Source organism: Carassius carassius, chromosome 11, assembly GCF_963082965.1.
Source record: "Carassius carassius chromosome 11, fCarCar2.1, whole genome shotgun sequence".
Taxonomy (NCBI): domain Eukaryota; kingdom Metazoa; phylum Chordata; class Actinopteri; order Cypriniformes; family Cyprinidae; genus Carassius; species Carassius carassius.
In genome coordinates this window covers 6,558,659-6,585,271 of record NC_081765.1, presented here as the reverse complement: position 1 = coordinate 6,585,271, position 26,613 = coordinate 6,558,659, and the positions used below count along the sequence as shown (strand labels likewise).

Sequence of the window (26,613 nt, the reverse complement as noted above, 5' to 3'; positions counted from 1 at the left end):
TTTTCAAAACGCTTATAAATCATACAGAATGAGTTCCTTTGAGAAAGTAAAAATGCACAAAGTTTCCTGTGAGGGTTAGGGTTAGGTGTAGGGTTGGTGTAGGGCCATAGAATATACAGTTTGTACAGTATAAAAACCATTACGCCTATGGGATGAACCCACTTTTCACAAAAACAAACGTGTGTGTGTGTGTGTGTGTGTGAGTGGATATTTTCCCTCTATCGGATAAGGGAGGGGACACGGCCGTGCTGTTGGTGCTGTTCGCCACAGGTGAAGTACCGTTGCACCCGTTATTGAGCAGCGCCGAGTCGTGACAGTGCAGGGGAAATACGGGCACTAATTATCTCCCAGAATAACTCAAGACATCCAGAGAGACCCCGAACCACCTACTTCCAATCCTCACATGTTCCCAGAACGGTGCAGAATTAATCATTTATGGCAAGAAATCGTCCTCATTAGCCTATCTGTCCTTTCACCTCAGAAAGTCATTGCATGTCTTATCTCTTCTCATCATACAATGCATGCATATACATTTATGCATAAATACAGTGAAACCCAAAGATTGACACTTTGAATGAATTAAATGTTTTAGGATTTTGATTTTTTTTTTAACAGAAAGGTAAGTTATGCTGTAAAATGGTTATGGAATATTTTGTATTCTGCACTATTTCTAGATCACTTAGCATCTAGCCTATCATGTGAACGCTTTGCACCAACATCAGATTTTATTGATTCCATTGAGGCACAGATGCAATTTCTTCTCAAATCACGCAGCATAACGTAATCAAAAGGTTTTACATATAAACTTGTGGCATTAATGCTGCTCATGTGTTATTTAAGCAAAACAAATCATACCAAATTCTACAATTCCTTAAAAGATTTTTAAATTCTTATGTTAGTCACTTTCCAGAACCTTCACTCATTCCGTTCCTGTGTGGTGGAGCAAGCTTTGAAGCTGATCTGCTGAGAACATTACCAGCAATGTTTAAGAAATACTTGAAGGCACACCTCTGCTTGCGTACTTAAGTAAACTAAAAATATAAAACATAATAAGTATTCTTGTTTATTTATTTATTTGTTTGTTTATTCTTTTATTTTTTTCTAGTATGAATTTAATTTCTGCTGTATAGTTTTTATCCAACAGCTTGTTCAGCATTGCAATGCTGTGAATATAGTATGAAAAACTACAGATGTTCCTCATTTGTAAGATGTTTCAGTTAAAATCTACTAAATCTACTTAAAATCTACTAGATTATTTAATGTTAATAATAATATAATTTGAAAAGAATAAAGTTATATTAAAATAGAAAAAAATCCTAAATATAAGCGTTATAATGAATGAGGTTCTTGGATCCCATTATGTATGTGTATAACCACTGTGTATGCAGAGACAGACAAACATATATTAAAATATTAAAACATTTGTTTATATGAATATGTCCAAACGTTTCAAATACTCAGGATATTCTGGAGAGAGGTCAGGTGATGTAATGAGCGTGGGTTAAAGTTCAAAGGTCAGTGTGGTTTTGGTAAGCCACTGTAAGTAACACTTGTGGTCAAGTCGTTGTATGTGCTATATTTTTACTTGTTGATGCAGAGCATATGGCTGTGGGCTCAGGACCTCAGTTATACTGCAGTGACCTTCTGCGACACACACACACACACACACACACACGCACGCACGCACGCACACACAAACACACACACACACACACACACACACACACACACACACACACACACACATCCACTTCCGGACATGACTGTGCCAGTCAAACCCTCTGTCCTGAGTTTTATCATGCAGCATGCGCAGATCTACCACCACTGACAACGGTAAAGGACTAAACTGCGCGACGCTCGCAAAACTTAATTCAACTTTTATTGCCAAGAGAGGTTTGTTCGCCGCTCTCACGGGAGGTTTTCACACTCTCTGCCCGGTTTGAATGAGAAAGGCGATCCCGTGGGACAATCACGCGCCTTAACAAAATGGATAAAGAGACGGGACTCCGTCCTGTGATTTTGGTTATTGCTCTTGGTAAGTTGACTAGATCTTGATCAAGAAACGCCTGTTTCAAGGTAACATGGAGATTTGCTTTATAAAACGCGTTTGTGAAAAGTAGGCTATTTGTATGTGATTAATTTAGACAACAAGAAAAACTTTATACTTACAATATTGCGTATTTTTTCTAAACTCGTAATAGCTATTGTTGTTTATTGTATTATTTTGTCACATATCAGCTTGTAGCCTATTTCAGGTCGACCTCATTTGATTCAGTCAAAATCTTATGTCAAACGAGAGGTGATTACAACATTATTATGTTAATGAGATTGAGTTTTAATGCCCTTTTCCCTCCCTGCTGTAAAACCCAACCTTCAGATCTAAGTTACTGTATGTGTGTGTGATGTACAGTCAGTGTGAATTCTCCAGGTCTCAGTACATGCTGACCTGACCTCAGTACATGCTGGAGATTATCTCAATGTAGGGCTGTGAAGTGATCCAGGGGTTAGTTCGGGTGTAAAATATGTTTACTGCAAACAGTTAGCCCAAACCTGTTTTTCAAGAATCATGTGTAGCGTATATATTAGTGGTTCATGGGTAGTTTTGCATGCACTCAAGAGATAATAATGCACCAAATGTTTTTATTTCTTTATTTTATTTATTCATTTATTTATTTGTATTTTTATCACAATGAAGTTTACATTAATAAAACGATATATGGTTCCTTCGAAACCTAAATCTATACATGCTTGATTTTTGAGGATGAGGGAATGCCATAGCATGTCCGTGATGGCATTTGACTAAAACATTCTGTAGAGTTTGATGTCAACAACAAAAGAGACTAGAAGCATTTTCTTCCTTTTAAAAGATAAGTTTCTGTCATAGTGCATGACTTAATTGCGTTTTGTGTGTGTTGTTCCCATTCCTTATCATTTATATAATCAGCTCTTATCTGCTCTCACTTCCCAACTTTCATTGTGTCATGTTTTAACACTGTGGATATTAAACTCAGTTGCATGACCCTAACACAGCAGGGTTATTTTACCATAGTATTTTAGTTTCTACTATGTTATTCTTCCGTTCCTTGAATTAAGTCTTCCACCTTATGAAAACAGCCATTCCCTCATGAAGAGGCAAGCTGTTACATGTCACCTTCTCTCAGTTTTGGTTTCTGTCCCTCTGCTCCTCTCTTCAGCTTCTTTCCCCCAGTGTAATGTCCCAGCTCATTCTTTGGCTTGTTCTGTGTTAATGATTTTTCTCTCTTCAGCTGCCATGCTGATATAATTTGTCTCAGAGCACTTAATTTCCAACTCAATAAAATGTTAATATTCATTATTAGATGAGATGGTGTGTGCTTTGAACTCATCCATGACCTAATATGGTTATTTACAATTAACATTACCATAAATAGACACATTTCTTTAAGGTCATCTTTGTGCTAGCTTACCTCTTTAAACAAAAACATTGTGTTTTCAGCCTTTCTCCAGGAAAAAAAAAAGACAAAATATATTGATGAGTCATATTTACTGATACTGTTACTATAACAGTATTTTTTTTTCCTAGTAGTCCATTACAGAACTCAAGCTCCTGTATTTAATTAGTACATACTGTGTACCTGAGATATCTTCTCTTCTTCTCTCAGTGTTGGTCTGTGAGGGCCGTGTGGTGAAGGTCCCAGTTGGTCCTCTGGTACATGTAGATGGGCATGCTGTCTCCATTCGCTGTGATGTGTCTGACTACCAGGGACCCCGAGATCAGGAATTTGAGTGGTATTTCGTCCTTCCAGAGGATAAACCACTCTTGATCGTCTCCACCTTTGACAGTAATCTCGTGGACCCGTCAGTGAGGGACCGGGTTAACAGTGGTGACATCAGTTATAATAAACTGGGAGATGCTGCTGTTGAACTCAAATTCAAGAAGGTCAGAGCGACCGACAGTGGCCTGTATCGCTGCAGTACCCCGAGCACTGATTCAGTCGTCAGCGGGAACTACAATGCTGATGTTGAGCTCAAAGGTGAGTCAAGCCTGCTAAGACTTTAACTTCACTCTTAGAAAACAAAAGAGTGCACCTTTTCACTGTACCGTAAGAGTACATATTACTACCTTAAAGGTAAAATGATTACTTGAAGGTACTAATATGCATCCTTTAAGGGTACACTACCCCAGTGACACGCTGTTGGGCCCCTAAAAGTAAAATTTTTGCACTTTTTTTTTTTTTTCTGACATAGTTGATTAAAATATACTGCCAGTTCCAAAACTGGGCAAATATCGTGTATCACAAGGGTTTGTTCAGATTTTTAGTTTTAAATTATTTTAAATTCATACATATTATTGGTTATAATTAAGGTGAGTTATATATGTTGCCATTGTATCAGCTACCCTGCACTCTAGAAATCTGTGTTGGCACTTACAAACCTTTACTGGTTGACTAATTGGAGCAACAAAACCCCAGTCCCAAAGAAATGATAACTTATCTAATACAAATAAAAATAAAACAGCAGAGGCCTGTTATGCCTAATACAAACTAAACTACACTGAGTTGGTCAAAATAAAAGCAGGACACTCCTACACTCCAACTTCTTAACCCTGTAAAGCCTGACATATTAAATCATTAAAAAAAAAACACGATGTCTCAGTCATTTAGGGTTCTTATAGTAGGACTAATGGATCTCATACTCACGGACGTAGACACATCTCATTAATTTTATTTAAATGTCCAAACTGAGTGAAAGTGTCCAATTTGATGCAATTGCTGATATTTATACGACCAAAAATAAGATGAAATTGATTGTAATCAGCTTGTAATTTAAATCAGTAAGATCTTTATAACAGTATAGACAGAATACTTGCAAAAAATCATATAAATATAAGTTGTCACTATATTCACCAATGTCTTATTAAAATGATATTTAAATGCTAAGTTTTATTATAAAAGCTTTTTTATTTCTTATTGTGAAAGGGCAAAACGTATGATGCATTGCATTACAGGGTGAGAGATGAACAAAGACATTTTCTCAAAAGCTTAACGTGTATCACATTATTGTGATTTTAAAAAAATAAATATATATTTATGGTAAATAAGATAAATATAAGTTGCTTCAATCCAGTAAACGTTATCTTGAAATATTACTAAATATAGAACTTATTCTTATGTTTACATCCTAAAAATCAATAAAGATTTCACAGCAAAATGTGAACCACGACCTCAAGAGGGATGATTTTACAATTATACTAAGGCCTTTTACCTGCTAAAAAGTATAAACTATCAATCAGATGACAGATGGCATTTAAAAGATTGTGTACAATAGTTCTTTCAGCAAAGTTTTGATCACTTTGATATTTAGAGGCCTTAGAAAATGTGTATCAGATATCTTACAGTAGGCTTTATAAAGTGAAACAAGGTTGCACTAAAGGTTTAAATGGAACATGATGCACTCCACGGCTTGAAGACAAAATACAAAGACTTGTTCTATGTTTTTTTGACTAGAGCAAAAGCTTGTGGAGCTTAAAGGATGACCTCTGAAGGTTTTTTTTGTGTATATCACGTCACTCCACTTTTGGTGATGGACTAAATGAACTCTTCCGCACCAACAAAGAAAAATAATAGCATCTGACTGATCCAGCTCTATCTGTAGATTTTCTGGGTCAGTAAATGAGATAATGTTCATGTCCTGGTGAACTTTTACTTTTATTTTTAGATTTGTTTTCTCTCTGGGAATTGTTTCAGGCCTTATAGAGGACCATTAAGGAAGCAGTCACCATTAGGAATTCACCTAAAGCTTTAGCCATAAGAGAGCGTTCTTCACTATGACACTGAGAGACAAAGAGTGTGGGAAAAGTCAAGGGTAAAATGCAAATGCCTCTTAGTGGCTCTTTTAGCTGATGCTGCGATGTACTAATAACCACATGGTTAACCGAAGCAAAACTTCGCTAGAAGAACTTTTGAGGAAATGAGAGTGATGATCACACAAGAGTTTCATGAGAGAAATGTTCTGGAGATAAATGTTCTGTCAGTGGTTCATGTGATGAGTTTAGGAACTTCAGCATCAGAGTTAAAATTCATAGAGAAAGAGAGATCGGGTCACACAGTGGAGTCAACTGTCTTAACCGTCCGTGGTTTGTGTACTGCAAACAGATATGAGCTTCATCACTGTGTCTGTCACATGACTCTGTTCCCCTTTCGAGCTTGAACTGATGGTAAAACTAAAGACATTATTAACTGTCTTTACATTTATTTTGAAAGATGAAGCTCGTGATTATGGAAAGGGGCTTTCAATTTCTGAATAGTGCTTGCAGTGTTCGGCCAATCACAATGCTCTAGGTCAGCTGGCCAATCAGAGCAGACTGCGCTTTTTTGCTTTTTGAACATTAAAGCATGTCAACATGTTTTGTTACACCTAATACACAAAATAATGACCTTTAAAAAAGCATCATATGACCCCTTTAAAAAAATATTAGATCTAATATCAGATGTATACAGTATAATGTCTTCATCATATCCTCTTAATGGTGTTTTTGTATTGACTCCGGCTCTCTTTTTATGGGTTAAGTGTGTACTTTTTTGTAGCACTAGTGGTAACAAATGAAATTATCTTTTATTTTATTTTTTATTTAATTTAATTTATTTTTATTCTTAGCGGTCGGACATTGTTGAATATAGCAATATGATCTAAACCAAGACACATATGAAATCTTTCAGCCCCTCTCCTGTCTGCTTTAAAGTGTCATTTGTTATGTCTAGTGATTGGGGACAGTCTGAAGGTGGCTCCAGTCATTCCCAAGTCAAAGGTGTCTGAGGGAGAATCAGTGGAACTCCAATGCAACATGACACGGGGCTTCACAGAGCACACCTTCCTCTCTGTTATCTGGTCGATCAGGAAAGGGAGCAGCCCGCTGGAGGAAATCTTGACATTTGGGCCGGATAATAAGATCAAAGTAGGAGGCAACTACACTCAACGTTACACAGATGGTGGACTTCAGTTGGACCTTCGTGGAGGTGGTTTTTATGGATTGGTCCTGAAGAGAGCAAAGCCATCAGACCAAGGGGAGTATGTGTGTACAGCCCAGGAGTGGGTGAGACAGGGTGAAGAAGGAAGAAACTGGCGTAAGATTCTGGAGAAGTCTGAGGAAATGGGAAAGGTTGTTGTTACACCCACAGGTGAGTCACATCTCATTCTCTCTTCAATTCCTTATTAGGCAAGTCTGTAGACTGTGACTGCAATTATGGGTCTTTATTCACAAAACATAGGGACACTGATGACTCCATTACCAGCAACATGATTATGAGGTTGTGCTTTAAAAAATAGCTGGTATCATGTTGAACTCCTGAGTGGGGGCCTTCTGTTATAATGTGCAAGATCTTATGAGATATGATTATTTCTGATGACTTTAGACTGTGAAGAAGATGTGACGACATTTCCAGTAAGATGATAAAGAGCACATATTTTCAATCTATAAAGAGCGCCTCTTTTCAACCTTCCATTTTTAAATACATATGCAAGCTGATGAAAAAAAAAAACTTTAGCAAAAGGCTTATTACTGTAGTTTGAGACTCTAGGGATACATACTCTCAAAATTTCATGGGAGTAGGCAAACACAGCTGAACACTTTTGGCACAATTTCCATTTCAATGGCAATAGCAACTGTCATTGGTTGATCGTTCTTCTGGATTATGAATAATGTAATTCTCCAGCAGAAATAATGGTGTTGTACAGAAAAAAAAACGTGAAAACCTTTTTTCAACTTCAGCAGTTGCAGTTGTGCCAACATTTTTTTTAAAATGTTTTACGTTAAACTAACCTTCCTCAAGTATATTAAGACACTGAGTTAAATAGAGGGTTAAATAAACTTTAATTTAACTTGAAGTTTACAAAACTCAAAATTGTTTGGCGATAGTTAAGTTCATTTAGATGATTGAACAAACCTAACCAAAAGAAACACAAATCACTCTTAAAAAAAACAGTAAATAGATGTTTTAGACTTTAATTCTAAAGCAAGTTATAATACCCCATGTTTTAACTCAAAACATTACATTTATGTGTGGTTTGCCAATGGCCGTGCTCAGTAACAATATGAGGTTCAAGCTTTGCCTTTTTAGCTTTACATTTCATTAATCCATTTCATGTTAAATATAAAAATATTAATCCTCAAATCAAAAGAAAAGCCTGCAAAGCGTGTAATATCCATAGTGGCAGTTATAAAACAAGGTGAATTATTCTGCCTCAAAAGGTTTTGCAGAACTAAGAATCAGTGATCAAACTGCACATGCTCAGTAGACTCAGTTCAACCTTCAGCATCAAACTTGACATTATAAGCTCTCGCTATTTAAAATTACTCTTTGCACATAAATTATAAATTGATTTTGTTTCCTTTATTTGCTCATCTCGCCTGCGGTGTAGACACAGAATTTGTCTGACTGATAAAACCTCACTCATTATTAGCCTGCTACATTTAAATGTTTTTATTTCTCATTAAAACCATTCTTTTCACTCTGGTATGTGTATTTTGTGAGCAATATGCATTCAAAAGTCAGTAAATGTACTTTAGGTTTGCCATCTGAGCCTGAGGTGAGCATGGTTGTCAAGGTTACAGAACCCATTTCTTTAACTTAAGATAAATTATTGCCTGTAGACACCAGATACGAGACAATGCTGCTTTCTAAGGCCCTGTTATTATGAAGCATCACGAACAATGATAGCAGACTCTAAGGGATTTTTAGACTGTAAGCTGTGAGCTTTTTATAGTATTTTATTAAAAGCACTCCTGCCTGTCCAAGTTCTTTCATATGATTCTCACTTCAGCAAATGTGTTCATTTTATCTCAGCTTGACTTGAAGTTGTAAAGAGGCCCTGAGGGATTACAAATATTGGCAAGGATGCTCAATGTATAGCTACAAAAGGACAAAAAGTATCATAAAAGTATCATTAAAAGCAGTCCATAATCCAAACTTGTGCCGTTCTGAGTCGTCTGAGTTCATTCGATACACGATAAATGTGAACGTTTTGGTCTGTACCCGTCATTCTTCTCTGGTGTATTTCACCCTGTCCTCCAATTTGCTGTCAAGATAACGTGGATGGCCACATTCCTTCTGCGGTGCAGATCACACCATCTTAGATTTTGTTAGATATAGTTTACTGGCAACACAACATGCATGGAAAATTGAGAGATAAGTTTGCATGACAGTTGCTGGCATTCACTTGGTTTGGTTTCTAATTTTTAAAACTCACAACACCAGAAATTCCCTCATGGAATAGAAAGTCCCAAACACTTCCATACGTGCAAACATACTTTCTCTCACAGAGTACACTACCCTGCCCTTCCTTACTTAACCTTTAAACTATGTAATATTATTGGGTGCCTGCTGTCAAAAGTACCACAGAAAGCTCTGGACAAAGTTTTAACAGCGGTGTGTTTGTGGGTAAGTCAGTCAGTTTCGTTTGCCTTTGGGTCTGATGTTATCTCTGACTCTCTTTCCAACCTCCAGTCTGCGGTGCTGCAATGTGTGAGAGATGTTTGAAGTTTACCAAGCAAACAGAGTCACTGGCTGCCCTAAGTGCACTACATTTCACCCTTCATAAATGGAAAGCTTAGTGTTTTAGTAAGCTATATTTGACAATACGAAAACCAGTTTAATGACTTTATTTAAAGACTCGTCCGTATCTCACATATTGCCATGGCACTTATGAATCAGTTTTCTTTTGTTCAGTCGTGTAGGAGTGAGTTAACTCTGTGTGTCTGTGCATTCAGTGGCGGTGAGTAATCTCTAACCTGTTGTTTATCTATAAATGATTGACCCAGTTATTTTCCTGGTGTATTTGACAGTTACGGTAGCTATGATCGCAGGAGAAGACATTTCTGGTTTTACATGTGAAAAGTAGGGCTGGACAGTATAGGTAACTGACAAACTGTTTTCTAGCATTTTAAATGGTCTTGTGTTGTGACACAAATGTTATTGCAAATGTTATTTGAATAGTTTTGCATGTCACACTGGAGGATGTTTCAAAGCTATTTTGAAAAGCTATTTTGTTTCTAACAGATCCCTTTACAGTCATTCTTTTAACAGACACTTTTTATCCAAAGTGACTTACAAATGTGGAACAGCAAAAGAGTCAACAATGCAGTATAAGCTAGTATACAAGCTAGAGCGGATAAAAATTGATAGGGAACATTGAAATATGTTTGTTTGTGCTTGTGGATTAGTTAAATGCATGCAAAAGAGGTGTGTTTTTAGCTTAAGAAAGATATACGTTTTATCTGCTTTTGTACAGAAAACTTTTAAATTTAATAAGCATATTTTGCTATGGACCTTTCTTTCAGTTATGTGGAGGTGAAAAAAATAGTGTTTTTTCCCTAAGTTTCAAAATGTATTTTAATTTCTCTGGTCTCCAGTCCTGATTAACAAAATTTTGAGGGATTCCAGCAGATTGTTCAATTACTGAACAATGAATCAATTATTTTTAAAATAGGCTCATTTTCCAACCTCATTGTGAAACATTACAACTGTTACTCTAACAGTTGTGCCTCCTTGCTGCCTTTCTTTCTTTCTTTTTTTTTCTTCTTTCCTTGTTTGCCGCTGGTAATAGAATTATGTCAAGTGCAACATGCTGCTTTATTTTTTAAGTCTTCTCCCTCAACGTTAAATGCTAATCAGTGTTTTGCATATTCTAACTTCACTGTGAATTAAGCTTGGGGAATCTCCATGTAGCAGGATATTCAAAGCTATGCTACATAACGCTACTAAATGCAATGTGCACAAGGCTTAGACCTCTTTGTTAACGCTTTTTACCCCCTTAAATATTCCAAAGACAGTTGTCTGTGTAAAATGTTTCTATCTGTCTGTTTGAGGACACAGCAGTGCTAGAGGAAGTTCATGCGTGTTATATAGTGTGATATGAGTCAGTTTAGATATGGAGTAGAGGAACTGGTTAAGCATCTGCAATGACTAATTTGATCACTGCAGGTTCTTTGTCATTAGGATTAAAGTACATACAATAAAGAGTTAAAACATTGTTTTCTTACCATTCAAGCAGGTGTCTTTTTCTCAAAGTACACAACAGCTGGGTACAATGTGTGACTGCATTGGAAGCGAGTGAGCTAGCCTGGTGTCAAATACACAAAGCCAGACAGACCGGTGTGTGTCAGCTTACCATAGCCAGAACAATGACAGCTGAAAACTGAGAGAATGTGCACCCTTGCCCTTCCCTTCCTACCCACAGACAGAGAGAGATAGAGACAAAGTACAAAACTAGATTGGCTACCGTTCAAAGGTTTTTGTGTGTGTTTTTGATCATTCTTTTATGCACACAAAGGCTGTATTTACTTGTAAAAAGACAGTAAAAACATTAATATTGTTTTCTTTGAATATGTGATACATATGTAAAAATGCAATTTCTTCCTTTGATTGCAAAGTTTAATTTTGAGCAGCCATTACTGCAGTCGTCAGTGTCACATGAACCTTCAGAAAAAAAAGGAGACTTTTTTTTTTTTGTCAATGTTGGAAATGGTTGTGCTGGATTTTTGTGGAAACCATGATACATTTTATTATGCTTTGGTAAATAGAACGGCATTCATTTAAAATATATATTATATACTTTTATGTCACTTTTGATCAGTTTAATGCATCCTAATAATGCAATGTGGGGGCATCAAGTAATGACTCTGAGTGATAAATCAAATGAATCATAGGATCAGTATTGAATTTGGCACTGAATCAGAGACTCAGATTTGTGAAATTAATCTAATGAGATGGTGATGGACGTTTTTTCTGTTGTAATGCTGTATCGCAATATATCAGGACTATTTTAATGCAGGAATGCAGGAACTATTTTAATTAAGTCATTTGTGAGTTGATTTCCCCCAAAAGTGTAAATGCTGTGATTCTTTGGTGTTATTTAAACATTGCTTTTGAATGTTGAACAATTGTGTAGGCTTGAGATGGGACTATCTGTTTGGTTGACCAATGGGGTGGGAAATGCATTTGGAAGCTCATGAAAACATTTAGGCAAATGTTTTTCGTAAGTTGCTTATATTAAATGTTACAGTATGTGTGACTGATTGTCTTTATGTTCCCTTCCTCTCTAACAGAACTGCAATTCAAGGTGACCCTTACAGCGTCTCTGAACCCTCAGTCCACCAGCGAGCCCACTGAACTGCGCTGTGAGGTGGTCGACCTCCTTCACCTCCAAGATGGCCGCCTGGGCATGACCTGGTCTTACTCCACAAACACACCTGGAGATGTGTCTCAGAAGAAAACCACTATAGCCTCTGTGAATGAGCAAGGAGTTCTGATTGCAAGCAGTGAGTACCAGCAGAGGCTGGAGAGTGGGGACATAGCAGTGACCAGGAGAGAGTCTAATGTCTTCGTTCTGCGAATGCTTCAGACTCGAGATGCAGACATGGGCTCTTATTTCTGTGCTGTAACAGCATGGAAGCCCACTCAGCAAAGTGGATGGGAAAAATCAAAGGAGCTCCAGTCAGCACCTGTCACTGTTCAGTGGACACCAAAGAGTAAGCACTAAATTTTGGGCCTTTTTTTCTGAAGCAAGGTTTGTTTTTAGGTTTGTTAGATATAATTTGGTAAAGTTGGCCATGAAACTGTGAAAATGTGGCTGAAGTTTTTAGCCAGAAGCAAGCATGCAAACCTGACTGCTTTGCCAACACATTTTGAAGTGTTTGGTCTTTTTAAGAGTACGTATGTTCTTGTTCTGCATTACTGCTCTTTAGGCTTACACAACACTGTACTTGAAGAGGAGATGTTCCTTTAAATCAGGTTTAATTAGCCAGAATCATTAGAAAGATTCTCTTCAAATTGTTGCCCCACCTTGACCGTATTTGATCTCAAGGAGAAAATTGAACACAAAAGACTGCTAATGCTAATATCTGCTCATTGCAGCAATGTTAAAAATGCAACTCGTATTTTGTGTTGCATTCAGAAATCAACCGCACCATTTGAGTTGCTAAAATCGTTTGCCCTCTTAAACTTTTGAATACTTTGTTTCGAGCCTTTAGCAACAACTTAACTGTCCCCAGACTGCTTTTAGTATTTGTATATTTGTATAGTATATGCTCACTCTTCTGATATTTCATTTTTACCCCATGAGCAACTCTGACAGTTGTTTCACTAAGTGCGCTGTTTTAAAAAGCATGCATCAAAGCTTAATGTTTGGAAGTCTCCAGTGTCTCTCATTTTTCAGCTCTCAAGAAGGGGTTAGAGTAAATGGCTTTAATTGTGTTTGTGATGGCGTCTTCTCTGTGAAGGCATATTTAGCTCACAATGGCCACTCTGTCTTGGTCTGGACGCTCTCCATTTTTCTGAAGCTATAACTGATACTGACAAAACTGACATGGTGGCAAGCACCTAATAAGGAGTGATTGCATCTTTTAAACCTGTTAGTATTCTTTGTTTTCCATTTCTGGAAGGGAAATGTGAAATTTGGCAAAGTAATTGAGGAGTGTCTAAAGATTCCTGATGTCAATTTTGGTCTCATTTAAGTGTTATCTAGGTACTTAATTTACTATAATTGTTTTGATGCTGCTTCTTAAAATGGTAAATTATCTTACCAAAATGTGATCAGAAGATGTTCAGATGAAGCCTCATAATTTTTTGAGGGACTCTCTATCAAATAAATCCAAGAGATCTCTTTCAAAGTCAACTACAGAGCCTCCAAATATGAGGTCTGCAGCAGAGACTGATGTGTGCATGTAAAAAAGAAAAAAAATATATATATTTGCAGCTCCTGCAAGCTATAAATATTAAAAAATATATTAAAAGTCGCTCAAAATTATATTACGTTGGTAAAACTCTGTGACAAACTGTATTTTGCAATAGTTTGAGTATTTATGTGATCTCTTTAGTACCAGTTTTGCAAGTTGTAGCCCATCGTGTGAGAGAAGCCTTGACTGGTGGATCCACATTTGAGATGAGCTGTGAGGTGACTGGACAGAACCTGAAGAATCCTGGCTACTCTGTGCTCATCCGCCTTGAGGAGACCTTGGGAGGAACGTCCCGTAAGGTGTTGTCTCTTAGCCAGGACTCAGTCTTGCAGCCCGAGGAGTGGAGCGAGCCGAGCCGCATTGACAGCGTGGTTCTGGAGAAGACTGGGCAGCTCGAGTACCGCTTCCGTTTGTATGGGGCCCAGGTCACAGATCGGGGGTTTTATTATTGCGACGTCACGGCCTGGACACGGGATCAGACCCAAGACTGGATCAAAGCCATCAGTGCAGTGTCCAACAAGACTGAGATCGCTTTTGAACACACAGGTATTACCATGCTAACAACACTAAACTCATAAAACATTGAGCTTTACTACTCAAAACAAAGATGCTGAATTGCCTGTAGGTATGTTTAAAGCTACCCTCTCACACACACTAATTCTGTAGTTCCCTCTTTCATTTCTGAAAGTTTGAGTTAGAATTGTTTGCAAAAGCAAGATTATAAACACAATAAGGTTGTGGACTAGTGAGTAGATTTTTACCAGTTTGGCAGGATTAATGTTTAATGTCCTCAACAACCTCTGTAGTCCCATATATCAGAATATTTAAAATTGACCATTGTATCCAACATTTGTGTGTGCTACATTTAAATGTGCACGTCATTAGCTTAGTAATATGCTAATGGGAAACTTTTGTGATCAATTCAAGAAGCATTCTCTATTTTGTAGCATATTGAGTTGTTCACTATGTAGAGTTATACACATCAGTCACTATTGAGGTTTAATTTCCGTTAGGATGCTGCCTTAAAAGATACCTGCCTATTTAGGCAGAAGATAGCAAGGCAGATCAGTTGGTTTTTGGAGTCTCTCTCTCTCTCTCTCTCCCCTCTCTCTCTTTCACACACACACAGACACTCTCTCTCTCACTGTTAGTATATGAATTAAAACTAAAGCCTGAAGAAATTGTTTTTTTAAAACATTAAATGTCTGTTTGTCACGCAGGTCCAGTATTCAACATATCCATTCATTCAGAAGCAAACCATGTGTTACCGGGGGACAAAGTTCACATGAAGTGTGTCATATCCATCCTGGATGCTTCTCCTAACACTGGCAAGTACTGTTTGTGTAATGTCTATATATTTTGTATAAATACAATTTATAGAATATAAAGTTTTTAGAAAGTTTAAAATGAACAAAAAAGATCAAAGTAAATGGCATTTATCATTACAAACCTCTCAAACTTCTTGTGAAACCTTTTGTGTGTCTTTGTTTTACATCAAATATGATTTAGTTTGGTGTTTTAACATCTAATCCAGTGAAATTCATTCATTTTAATTGGGGTTTATGTCCAAATACTTTTTTTAGGATCACGTATCTTTATTTTTGGACACATTGAAGTAATGAGAATTAGATTTTACTGTACAGATTTGTATTTTGAGATAAACATTGGACCTGTTCCTGACAGACTGTTTGAGATACATCCAGAGTGAACTTATATCTCCCAGTTCATTGTATGTCACATAAAGCTTTGATGTATAAAAGGAACAGAATCTCAGAAGTAACCGAGTGCTTTCTTAGGTATTTTAATTATTTAAAGGTTTTTTGTAAAACACTTAGCTTTTCACCAGTTATTTTAGTGTCTATTCATTCCTGTTTTTTTTTTTTCCTTAATCCACCCTGACCTTGTAAGCTCTCTGCATGGCATGTTTTAATATCAATATCTATATATAACTTAATTAAGGCATCTACATTCAGTTTGATTATCAGCACCTAATACCCCCCTTTCTTTATCATTCTCCCTTTTTCTTCAGTCACATGCTGTTCTTCATGTTTTGTGGGTGTGTTTTAAAAGTTATTCACAGTTGATATTATAAACTAATCAGAGCCGGTTGGAAATTATCACCTGAACTTTACCCCCTGAGTCACATCCTGCATTGGAGTGACAAAGCATCTTTTCCTTGCGTTCCTGTTGCTTGATCGTTACTCATAATTACTGTTTGCACAGTTATGTGAAGTTGGAAATTGAATTGTCTTTATAAAGAGCATTTAGCACTAACATTGCATTCGAAACAGTCAGTAGTCAACAGAGTAAACAATTTTTGCACACATTTTTGGTGAAAATCTGTAGAATGGATGTAAAAATATGATTTGGTATGGGGAAACTTATTTCTTGGCGGTGGAATATTGTCACGTCACAAAATGAAACCGTAATTTCGCTGCCTACAGGAGTTGTTGGATGTTTACATTTGTTCCTGATACAGAGCTGCGGGCTGCCTGCTCAGCCTGCTGTGATCGTATCAGTCAGAAATGTTGCACTATTGTGGTTGAATGTTGGGCAAAACTCAGAATAAAACATGTACAACGTTCCTTCCTCATCGGTCTGTAGCCACAGGCAAGCACACACAAGCTGTATTCATAGATACATATCAGCACAATGTTCCCGCTTCTCTTTTCAATATACGCTAAAGAGAAACGAGAGATGTTTTTGTACTGGTTTTATTGTTAAGTTTTTAAAAGATTATCACCCTGAAGGAAGAGAGGTTTGTGTCTCTATTGTGTTTCTTTAAGTGTAATCCTCAGGGAGTCAAGCGGCAGTAGACTGATACTACACACTAATACTGTCTCTGAGGATTAGCCTATTAAAGGCATAGTTAACCTAAGAATGAAAATTCAGTCATCATTTACTCACCCCCATGTCTTTCTAATCCTGTTTGATGTCATATTTTCCACACAACTCATTCACTGTATTCCAAAGCTTCTAAGGTCACACAATACGTTTTGATTGAGAAACTAAAAGGAAGTAGAAGAGACAGTCCCACCCGTAAATGATAAGTCTGTCATCATTTACTCACGCTCATGTTGTTCCAAACCATTGGGAAGCAAACAAGCCCATTGACTTCCACTGTCAATGGAACATTGAACACTGTTTATCATCCTTAATGTCTCACAGAATAAATAAAGATTTACAGATTTGAAACAACATGAAAGTGAGTAAATGATGGCAGAATATTCATTTTTGGGTGAATTATCTTCCACGAGCTATGCAAAGAATTACTTTTGTGTTTCACTGAAGAAAAAAAAATGTGAAGTGAAGTAGAATATGAGTTTGGAATGAGATGTTTACCTACATTTGGGTGAACTGTTCCTCTACACCATTGTATTGTGAAATCACATTACAATGTTTAATTTTTAATTTAAATTCATAAATCTTAATGTCTGCATTGCTTGTTCTTGCACACAGGCTGACTAATGTACTGAAGTAATGCAGCCAAGAACATGTTCTGAAGTAGCTGAAGGCCGGAAGATGAAAGTACCCATGAGTACAGTCAAAGCCCAAAGCTGGGCGTCAGAGTTACTCAGGAGTTCTGAGAGGGTTTCTTCTTTTATCATGGGCTCTGTTAGAGCAGAATGAACATTTACTTGTTTTGTGGCTAATTTTGGCTTAGGTTTTGTTCAAAATGGTTGAGAATAAGAGTAGTGTTGCTCCCTTAGGCTCCATTTGAACCCAGGTTCATAGAAAACAGCTCCCAAACTCCTGTGAAATTTAACCGCATCCAATATATCCTGTCCTACAAAAACCATTTCAGAGGCTATGAAGCAAAAAAAAAAAAAAAAAAAAAGGTATATTAGGCATTCATTTGGGAGACCATTTTAAACAAACCTTGTAAAAGATGTTTTCACTAATGATGATAATAATAATAGTAAGAATAATAATAATAATAATAGTATTAGCTTTTTTTCACTGGGGAAATGTATTTTGATGTATGGTAAATACCACCATAATAGTAATTTTGTGTGAGCATGCTACGAAACAGCGATCAACCAAATCTGGCCCATCTTTGATCTTTACTTAATCTTTTATTTTTTATTTTTATTTTATGAATTAGATGATAATATGATAGCTGTGGTTGTTTGATATAGCACTTCAGCATCGAACATCATATCAAGGCTTTTAGTTCACTGTCCCCTAATAGGTTAAAATATAAATTTGGGTAGTTTGTGGACCCCTTTATTAGGCTTTGATGCATTTCTCTCTCATAGTTCATGTTGTCTTGCAGCTGTAGATGTCATCATTAGACAGTACAGTTCAATAATTAGTCACTACAGACAGCTTAAATGTAGAAAAGACACAACTATCCAGCAAATGTGAGGAACAGTAAACTCATCCTTTATGGGTGGCATTCGGAAGTAAGAGCTAGTCAGGGCCTGTCATTCCTCATCCACTGATGAAAGGATATATGTATGTAAATCTAATCAGGGCCACAGTGTCAAAGCCTTTCCTTAATTTCCCATTAGGCATCATCATGGTTGGAATAGGTCTTAAATCTAATTTGTAGATCTATTTGTAAGGTAAGTAGCCGTGTTTCCACTATCAAGCGTTAACCGGGCGTGCTAGTGCGTGCCAGGGCCAGTCGCGTTTCCACTGTCACTTCCGGGGCTTGATCGTGCCTCGCCGGGGCTTCCTCGGGGCCAACGGCCAGGTTTTTTTGGCCCGACTAAAACCTTGGGCCAAAGCGGTAGTGATGGGAAGTTCGGATCATTTTACCGACTCTGACTTTTGAGTCTCGTTCAGCAAAATGAACGAATCTTTTTTCGAGTCATTTCGTTCATTTCGTTCATTTTAGCAAAATGTAATGAAAATGTTATGTTACTTCCCCAACACATCTAGTACTTACGCAAACGTTGATCACACTAAAAACAATACAAAACTAAAATGCTATAAGATACAGAAAAAAAATTCCTTCTTTACCTGGGTCTTCAGTCTGTGATTAGCTCACCTCACCTCTTATCTGACAGGAATAGTGATGTGTCGTTCTTGTGTCCATACGCAAAACTAACGCAGTCTTGAGCCGGAAAGAGAATTGATTAGTTCATCTCATGAGTCTTTCGGGTCTCGGGTCGAGTTTGACTCGTTCCTTAATCACGTGACAGACCCATACGCTATTTCTGACATTTCTGTCACTGTGTTTTTGTTACTGTTTGTTGAGGATCTGTGGTTTGTTATTATTTTATAAATAAATAAAACCCTGTTATAAATAAAATATTGATTAATTTGTCTTTTTGACTGTCTATCGGTAAATAAACACTAGGCTATATAATAATATAATAATTCAAGTTTACAATAAAAAGTATTTATACTAGTTTGTTCATTTTTACTCCAATTTTGAGTTTGCTAGTATAATAATTGCTTTTCCTAGGCAGACTTGACATATTGGTGTAATATATGTATAAGAAGATTGCTCAAAAAAGGACATAATGACATATACATTAAAAGCAAATACAATTTTGAATTTGAATTATTAATGTTAGTTTAAAACATTAAGGTTATGATAACTTCAGCTTTAACAGTTTTAACCCAGCTCAGAGTGAGGAGGATACTTCAGATCCTGGTGCGACTGCCAGTGCAGGGGCCATGTTTTGGGAAGACTTTGACGAGAGGGTAGCAAGCTTGAGGCCTTCTGCTACCTCTTCTAAGACCTCAGATACTATAAAGGTGCAGGCCTACCTTGCAGAGCCACTCTTACCCCGCACATCAGACCCTCTGGCCTGGTGGAGGAGATGTTCACCAGTATACAAAAGCCTTTCTGAAGTCACAAAGACAAGACTTTGCATTGTGGCCACATCTGTACCATCTGAAAGAATTTTTTCTAAAACCGGGCAGATTATTTCAGATAGAAGAAACAGACTCAGCCCATCCAAGGTCAGGGAGCTTGTTTTTTTTAATGCAAACATGCCTTAAAGCAAGTCCTAAAAATATAGCCACAGTGTGTTATTTATATTAAAGCTTATTTATTTTTATTTATTTAGAAAAAGACTAGCTTGTTGTGCAATATTTTTGTTGTTGTTGTGATTTTAAAGGTAATTTGTTATTGCTTCACAGGAATAATATATATATATATATATATATATATATATATATATATATATATATATATATATATATATATATATATATATATATATATATATATATATATATATATATATATATATATATATATATATATATAGAAAAACACAGAAAACTGTTATTGGAAATTGTAATAATATTTCACAATGACTATTTTTGCTCAAATATATGCAGCATTGATGTGCCTAAGACACTTAATTTTTAATTTACATGTATAAAACTTAAGCACCCCAAACTTTTAAAAGGTATGTGTATGTACAACCCGAATTCCGGAAAAGTTGGGACGTTTTTTACATTTTAATAAAATGAAAACTAAAAGACTTTCAAATCACATGAGCCAATATTTTATTCACAATAGAACATAGATAACATAGCAAATGTTTAAACTGAGAAAGTTTACAATTTTATGCACAAAATGAGCTCATTTCAATTTTGATTTCTGCTACAGGTCTCAAAATAGTTGGGACAGGGCATGTTTACCATGGTGTAGCATCTCCTTTTCTTTTCAAAACAGTTTGAAGACGTCTGGGCATTGAGGCTATGAGTTGCTGGAGTTTTGCTGTTGGAATTTGGTCCCATTCTTGCCTTATATAGATTTCCAGCTGCTGAAGAGTTCGTGGTCGTCTTTGACGTATTTTTCGTTTAATGATGCGCCAAATGTTCTCTATAGGTGAAAGATCTGGACTGCAGGCAGGCCAGGTTAGCACCCGGACTCTTCTACGACGAAGCCATGCTGTTGTTATAGCTGCAGTATGTGGTTTTGCATTGTCCTGCTGAAATAAACAAGGCCTTCCCTGAAATAGACGTTGTTTGGAGGGAAACATATGTTGCTCTAAAACCTTTATATACCTTTCAGCATTCACAGAGCCTTCCAAAACATGCAAGCTGCCCATACCGTATGCACTCATGCACCCCCATACCATCAGAGATGCTGACTTTTGAACTGAATGCTGATAACATGCTGGAAGGTCTCCCTCCTCTTTAGCCCGGAGGACACGGCGTTCGTGATTTCCAACAAGAATGTCAAATTTGGACTCGTCTGACCATAAAACACTATTCCACTTTGAAATAGTCCATTTTAAATGAGCCTTGGCCCACAGGACACGACGGCGCTTCTGGACCATGTTCACATATGGCTTCCTTTTTGCATGATAGAGCTTTAGTTGGCATCTGCTGATGGCACGGCGGATTGTGTTTACCGACAGTGGTTTCTGAAAGTATTCCTGGGCCCATTTAGTAATGTCATTGACACAATCATGCCGATGAGTGATGCAGTGTCGTCTGAGAGCCCGAAGACCACGGGCATCCAATAAAGGTCTCCGGCCTTGTCCCTTACGCACAGAGATTTCTCCAGTTTCTCTGAATCTTTTGATGATGTTATGCACTGTAGATGATGAGATTTGCAAAGCCTTTGCAATTTGACGTTGAGGAACATTGTTTTTAAAGTTTTTCACAGATTGGAGAGGCTCTGCCCATCTTTACTTCTGAGAGACTCTGCTTCTCTAAGACAAAGCTTTTATAGCTAATCATGTTACAGACCTGATATCAATTAACTTAATTAATCACTAGATGTTCTCCCAGCTGAATCTTTTCAAAACTGCTTGCTTTTTTAGCCATTTGTTTCCCCCCGTGCCAACTTTTTTGAGACCTGTAGCAGGCATTAAATTTTAAATGAGCTAATTAAGTGGATAAAAGTGTAAAATTTCTCAGTTTAAACATTTGCTACGTTATCTATGTTCTATTGTGAATAAAATATTGGCTCATGTGATTTGAAAGTCTTTTAGTTTTCATTTTATTAAAATTTAAAAAACGTCCCAACTTTTCCGGAATTCGGGTTGTATACATAAATGTTTATATATACATATATATTAAAAAGTAATAGTTATATTTTAATTGTTTGAAATTATGAGAAAAAAAAACTTAGTCAGATAATATCTATATATAGTGTAGAATTTTCAAAATATAACTAAACAATTCTGCAAATGTGAACAATTAAAATGTCTCAAACTCGTGAATAAATTTGAGGATCAATGTTAGGATCAATAATCATAAGTTGTCTGCTGTTCACGTGGGATTCTGTCATATCTAGGCTTGGTTTTTACTTGATGAGTAGCAGAATGCTGTGGTGTACTGTGGTGGGTTTGAGCTGTGCTCATGGTTGTCAGTTTCTGATTAACCAATGGCCTTCATTGAGATTCCACACATAGCAGAGAGGACAGCATGTAGAGGCCTGCTTGAGTCTGTCTGACTGCTGCTGCCTCACTCTGGATCATCAGGGAGTCTATATGGTATTGAACCACTTGAAAGACACTGTTTAGCTTTGTTTTCTTTCCATACACTACTTGAATACCCTTGTGGTTATGGCACACACTTGCTTGAAAAAGCTGCAGCAACAGCATGCCTGTTTGGACAGAACACCTATGAACAATCGCATTGACTCCACCTATGCTTTCACCTGGGGTTACCTCTCATGAATAAAGTCAGTGTAGAATACCACCCATTTACCTTCTATAATCAGACATATTTGTGAGTGAAACAGGATATCTGGTTACATATATTGTAGAGCAACACTTTGATCACACTTGTGAAACAGAAGAGGATAAAACTAGATTGTGAAACAAAATAGGTTTAAAATGTCAATTTTGATTCCATGTTGACTTAAATAATTAGCTTTACTCTGTCTGTCTCACAGGTTATATAACGTTTGAAGTGCGCTGGTTCCAGAAAACAGCCTGGGCTGTAGATAACGGAGTCCAACCTCTCATTAGTATGGACCGCTGGGGAGTGGTAAAGAAAACCGGCTCCAATGACACCAGTCTGGAGCGCATCGACCAGAACACGTTTATCCTCAGCTTGCACCAGATTCAGGATCGAGATCTGGGAGAATACTACTGCTCTGTCACACCCTGGATCCTGTCCCCTGCTACTGGAGCCTGGAACAAAGAGAAGGACCTCACCTCCACTTCATCATTTCTATCCATCAGACTAGAATGTAAGAATCCTGGTTATGTCTAGAGATGGGAATTGTTTCAGTTCCAAATACACTTGAAAAAGATAGCAAGCCTGGAAAAACTTGTTATAACAGGGGTTTCCAATCCTGCTTCTGGAGAGCAACCGTCCTGTAAATGTCAGCTCCAACCCCATTTAAACACACCTGAACCACCTAAACCATGTGTTCTAATAATTACATAATTACAGGCAGATGTGTTAGAGCAGTAAGTCTGCATGATGGTGGCAGGATCGGAGACCCCTGCTTTAGACCCACTGGCCTGTTGCATCCGTCTCTAATTGAGACATTCCCACTATATCGACCTTGATCTCTATTAGAGACATTGGGATAAGAGTGAATTGATGCCCTTGTCACAACAAGCTAGTAAAGACTTTCTGGACTTTAAATTAGTCTAATTAGTCTCCCTCTCTCTCTCTCTCTCTCTCTCTCTCTCTCTATATATATATATATATATATACACATACATATGCCCTGTCCAAATGCCCACGTATGCAGTTTTTGCGCTTGACCACTTCTATGATGTATTTCCTGTGTTCAAGTGAGCATCAAGACCACAAGTGTGTGCAAATGTTTACAGAGCTTTGTTTTTATTTTCAATATTTTGAATTTAAAATTAACTACTAAATGTCTGTTCAGTAGTCCCTGTAACAGATTACACTGTTTAGTAATTGTGCTGCTTCTAATTAAGTGATATAAATTAGTGGCACATGTTGTACTAAATGAATATACTTTACACCGATAAAACATGCAACACTTTATAAATTATATGTAATATCTAATGGTGTATTTGGTGGTATTTGGACAGGGCAATAGTGTATAGACCAAGAGTGTCCAGTCCTGCTTCTGGAGGGCCACCTTCAGCAGACTTTAGCCTAAGTTGTAATTAAACGCACCTGAACCAGATAATCAAGGTCTTCAAGATCACTAGAAACTTGGAGGAAGGTGTGGTGGTGCTAAACCAAGTGGCTCTCCAGGAGAAAGATCGGCTACTAAAACATTTCATAAAGGTTTCCACAGTATCTACCAATAAACAAACTTGGGAGGACTATCAGTGGGAAGTCGTGGCCTAATGGTTAGAGAGTCAGACTCCCAATCGAAAGGTTGTGAGTTCGAGTCCCGGGCCGGCAGGAATTGTGGGTGGGGGGAGTGCATGTACAGTTCTCTCTCCACCTTCAATACTGCGACTTAGGTGCCCTTGAGCAAGGCATCGAACCCCCAACTGCTCCCCGGGCGCCGCAGCATAAATGGCTGCCCACTGCTCCGGGTGTGTGTTCACTGCTCTGTGTGTGTGCATTTCGGATGGGTTAAATGCAGAGCACAAATTCTGAGTATGGGTCACCATACTTGGCTGAATGTCACTTCACTCACTGGGGATGGAGATTTCTAAAGAGTTCCTGGAGGTTTTTTTTTTTTCTTCTTCTTCTTCTAACCAAATAAATGTCCCCAAAAATTGTATGCTTTTGCATATGAGGAACTAATGACTTGATGTTCTCAAAGACAAAAACATCCTCAGTTGCTCCTCCCAAACTTTCCTTCCATAGCTTTTATATTTTCTCATATTTAGTTTTATGAAATTTTGTGATTGACAGTAATCATCCTGTGTGTTACTCTGCAGTGTGGGAATCTTTGAAGATGCCGGTGGGATATGGTTTGATTGCTGCAGTGATCGCTGGTATTCTCTCAGTGCTGCTGGGTCTTGCTGTCGCCCGCTGCTGTTTCTCCAGGAACCCCATGCACGTACCCCGTCCCCGCACAAATCTCATGAACCTGGAGATGGATTAAACAAGTCCCCCTCTGCACCACTGTGATCCTGCCCAAATCTACTTCAACCGACTTGATATATTATGCTTTGGGACACAATGTGGATATGCACATTGCTTAACGAGAGATGGAGAACCTGTTTATATGCACTCTGAGGATTGAGCCACTCTAGTTGAGTGCTCCATATTCCTCCTTGGGAGCAATACAATTATTATTCTCAGGAATAGAGCACTGATGGCCCCATCCAAATATTTTTAATTTTTTTCCTCTACACATACTGACTGGTGATAGGATGAGAGCACTAGGAATTAAATATTTTCTTTAGTACATACTTGAGGCTGCACAATGGCCAAACCAGCAATGGTACACTTTATACATTTGATGATAATTATTTTATAGCAATTAATAGGAAGGACTCTTATGAAAGAGCCAAGAACCTGTCAGTTATGAGTGTGACTGAAACTCCAGTTTTAGACCGACCTTTTAAACCACTGCCGTCCCAGAGGCTTTTTTTGTCACATTGTCTCCAGATGTCTGTTGCGCCTGCCTGTCAGAGTTATGCCACCAGCAGTGGGGAACCTAAAATGACTGAACTTTCCTCTCTGTGGTAAAGCATAATGTTGATCCACAGGCTTAAGGAAAAGCTTGATGGATGGGTTCAAGGCTGCACTGCATTATTCTGGTCTCCAGAAGTGACCACTAGAGGGAACAGACCCAACAGGCTATCAGTCCGTGGCTTGGCTTTGAGCAGCCTGCCTTAAAGATTGCTTGTTTGGTTAGAGGAATTTCAAAGGCCCTGATAACTGATATCCACACTGCATTAACTCATTCCTCACTTGCTCTTTTCTGCCCAAAAACAGTGAGGAATGCCATATCCTGAACTTGCATTTTCTTCTTTTTCTTCTTGTCAGAATGCACTCATTATGCCGATATTGACAGAACTGACCAGCTCTGACATGATTGTAGTAGATCCTTTAGTACAAATGCTCTTTATTCACAATGTGGGCAGATATGTGTTTTCTGAGAAAGGAAGCAGTTGGTATGTGCGAGAGGTGGTTTCACTCAGAGTGAGCGAGCTATTCAGAGCCACATTTATAAACAAATGTCAAAAAGAATTTCATGTTTTACTTTAGATCATTTTTGTATATTATTAACTGGATGTTTTTCTTTAAGAATTGTTATTTTATTTTTTAGCTGTGTGAAATTTTATGTGCCTTTATCATCTCTCTATTTTTTTTTTAAGAGGCAATGTATATATTTGTTTTATTCAATGACTGACTCACTCTAGTTCTTAATGGCAAACAAACAAAAAATATTTCTCAATAAAAAAAAAAGTATAACATTGTTGACTTGAGATTTCTGTTTATCCCAAATCTGACGAGAAGCCCTGGGAAATACTTGTCTTTTTTTTTTTTTTATTATTAAACTTACTTATTATTTAACTTTTTAAAAAGATAAAATAGACATTTCAATATTAACCTTGTTTTTTTTTTTATTATTAACCATCTTAATTCAGATGATTTTTATATATAACATATAATATACTAATGAGTTATTAAGTACTGAATTCTCCTGGGTGAGAACAATTGCTTTAAGTGATAGCTTAATCAAAAATGAAAGTTGGTCAGTTATTTACTTGTCATTTCAAACCTCTTTTCTTTCTCTTGGAAAACACAAATGGAAAGGTTTTGAAAAGTCCTCATGGAGTTCTTTTTGTTCTTTTTTTTTTTTTTTTTTTCAAAACTTCAAAAAGGACAAAGCCCACTGAAGTCCCTTTTTTTTTTTTTCAAAACTTCAAAAAGGACAAAGCCCACTGAAGTCCCTTAAAATTATAGTCCATATGAATTTTCGTTTCTGAAAGTGTAAGTTATACACTGATAATCTTCCCCTTTCATCTGGTCTGTTTGCAGAGAATGTTTCTTATAGGCACTATTAGCTGTGACTCATAGTCTATGAGGTTCATCTTCTGAAGAGTATTATAATAGTGGAAGATCCTTGTTTA

General features: G+C 37.3%; 2 protein-coding genes across 4 annotated transcripts in view; one reads left to right on the top strand and one right to left on the bottom strand.

Annotated features, from left to right (window-relative positions):
- Nucleotides 1–3,737, bottom strand: part of LOC132152694 (uncharacterized) — a 75,182-nt gene extending 71,445 nt beyond the window's left edge. For all 3 annotated transcript variants that reach the window (XR_009436564.1, XR_009436565.1, XM_059561503.1), the window contains exon 1: nucleotides 3,615–3,737. The gene's annotated coding sequence lies outside the window, so the exon portion shown is untranslated. The remainder of the gene's footprint in view (nucleotides 1–3,614) is intronic.
- Nucleotides 1,731–25,000, top strand: LOC132152695 (prostaglandin F2 receptor negative regulator-like). Its single transcript, XM_059561504.1, has 8 exons — nucleotides 1,731–2,035; nucleotides 3,642–4,013; nucleotides 6,741–7,157; nucleotides 12,083–12,505; nucleotides 13,853–14,257; nucleotides 14,932–15,039; nucleotides 22,533–22,832; nucleotides 24,466–25,000. The coding sequence occupies exons 1-8, from the start codon at nucleotides 1,987–1,989 to the stop codon at nucleotides 24,630–24,632; spliced, it is 2,241 nt and encodes a 746-aa protein (XP_059417487.1). The 5' UTR covers nucleotides 1,731–1,986; the 3' UTR covers nucleotides 24,633–25,000.
- Nucleotides 25,001–26,613: the final 1,613 nt, after the last annotated feature.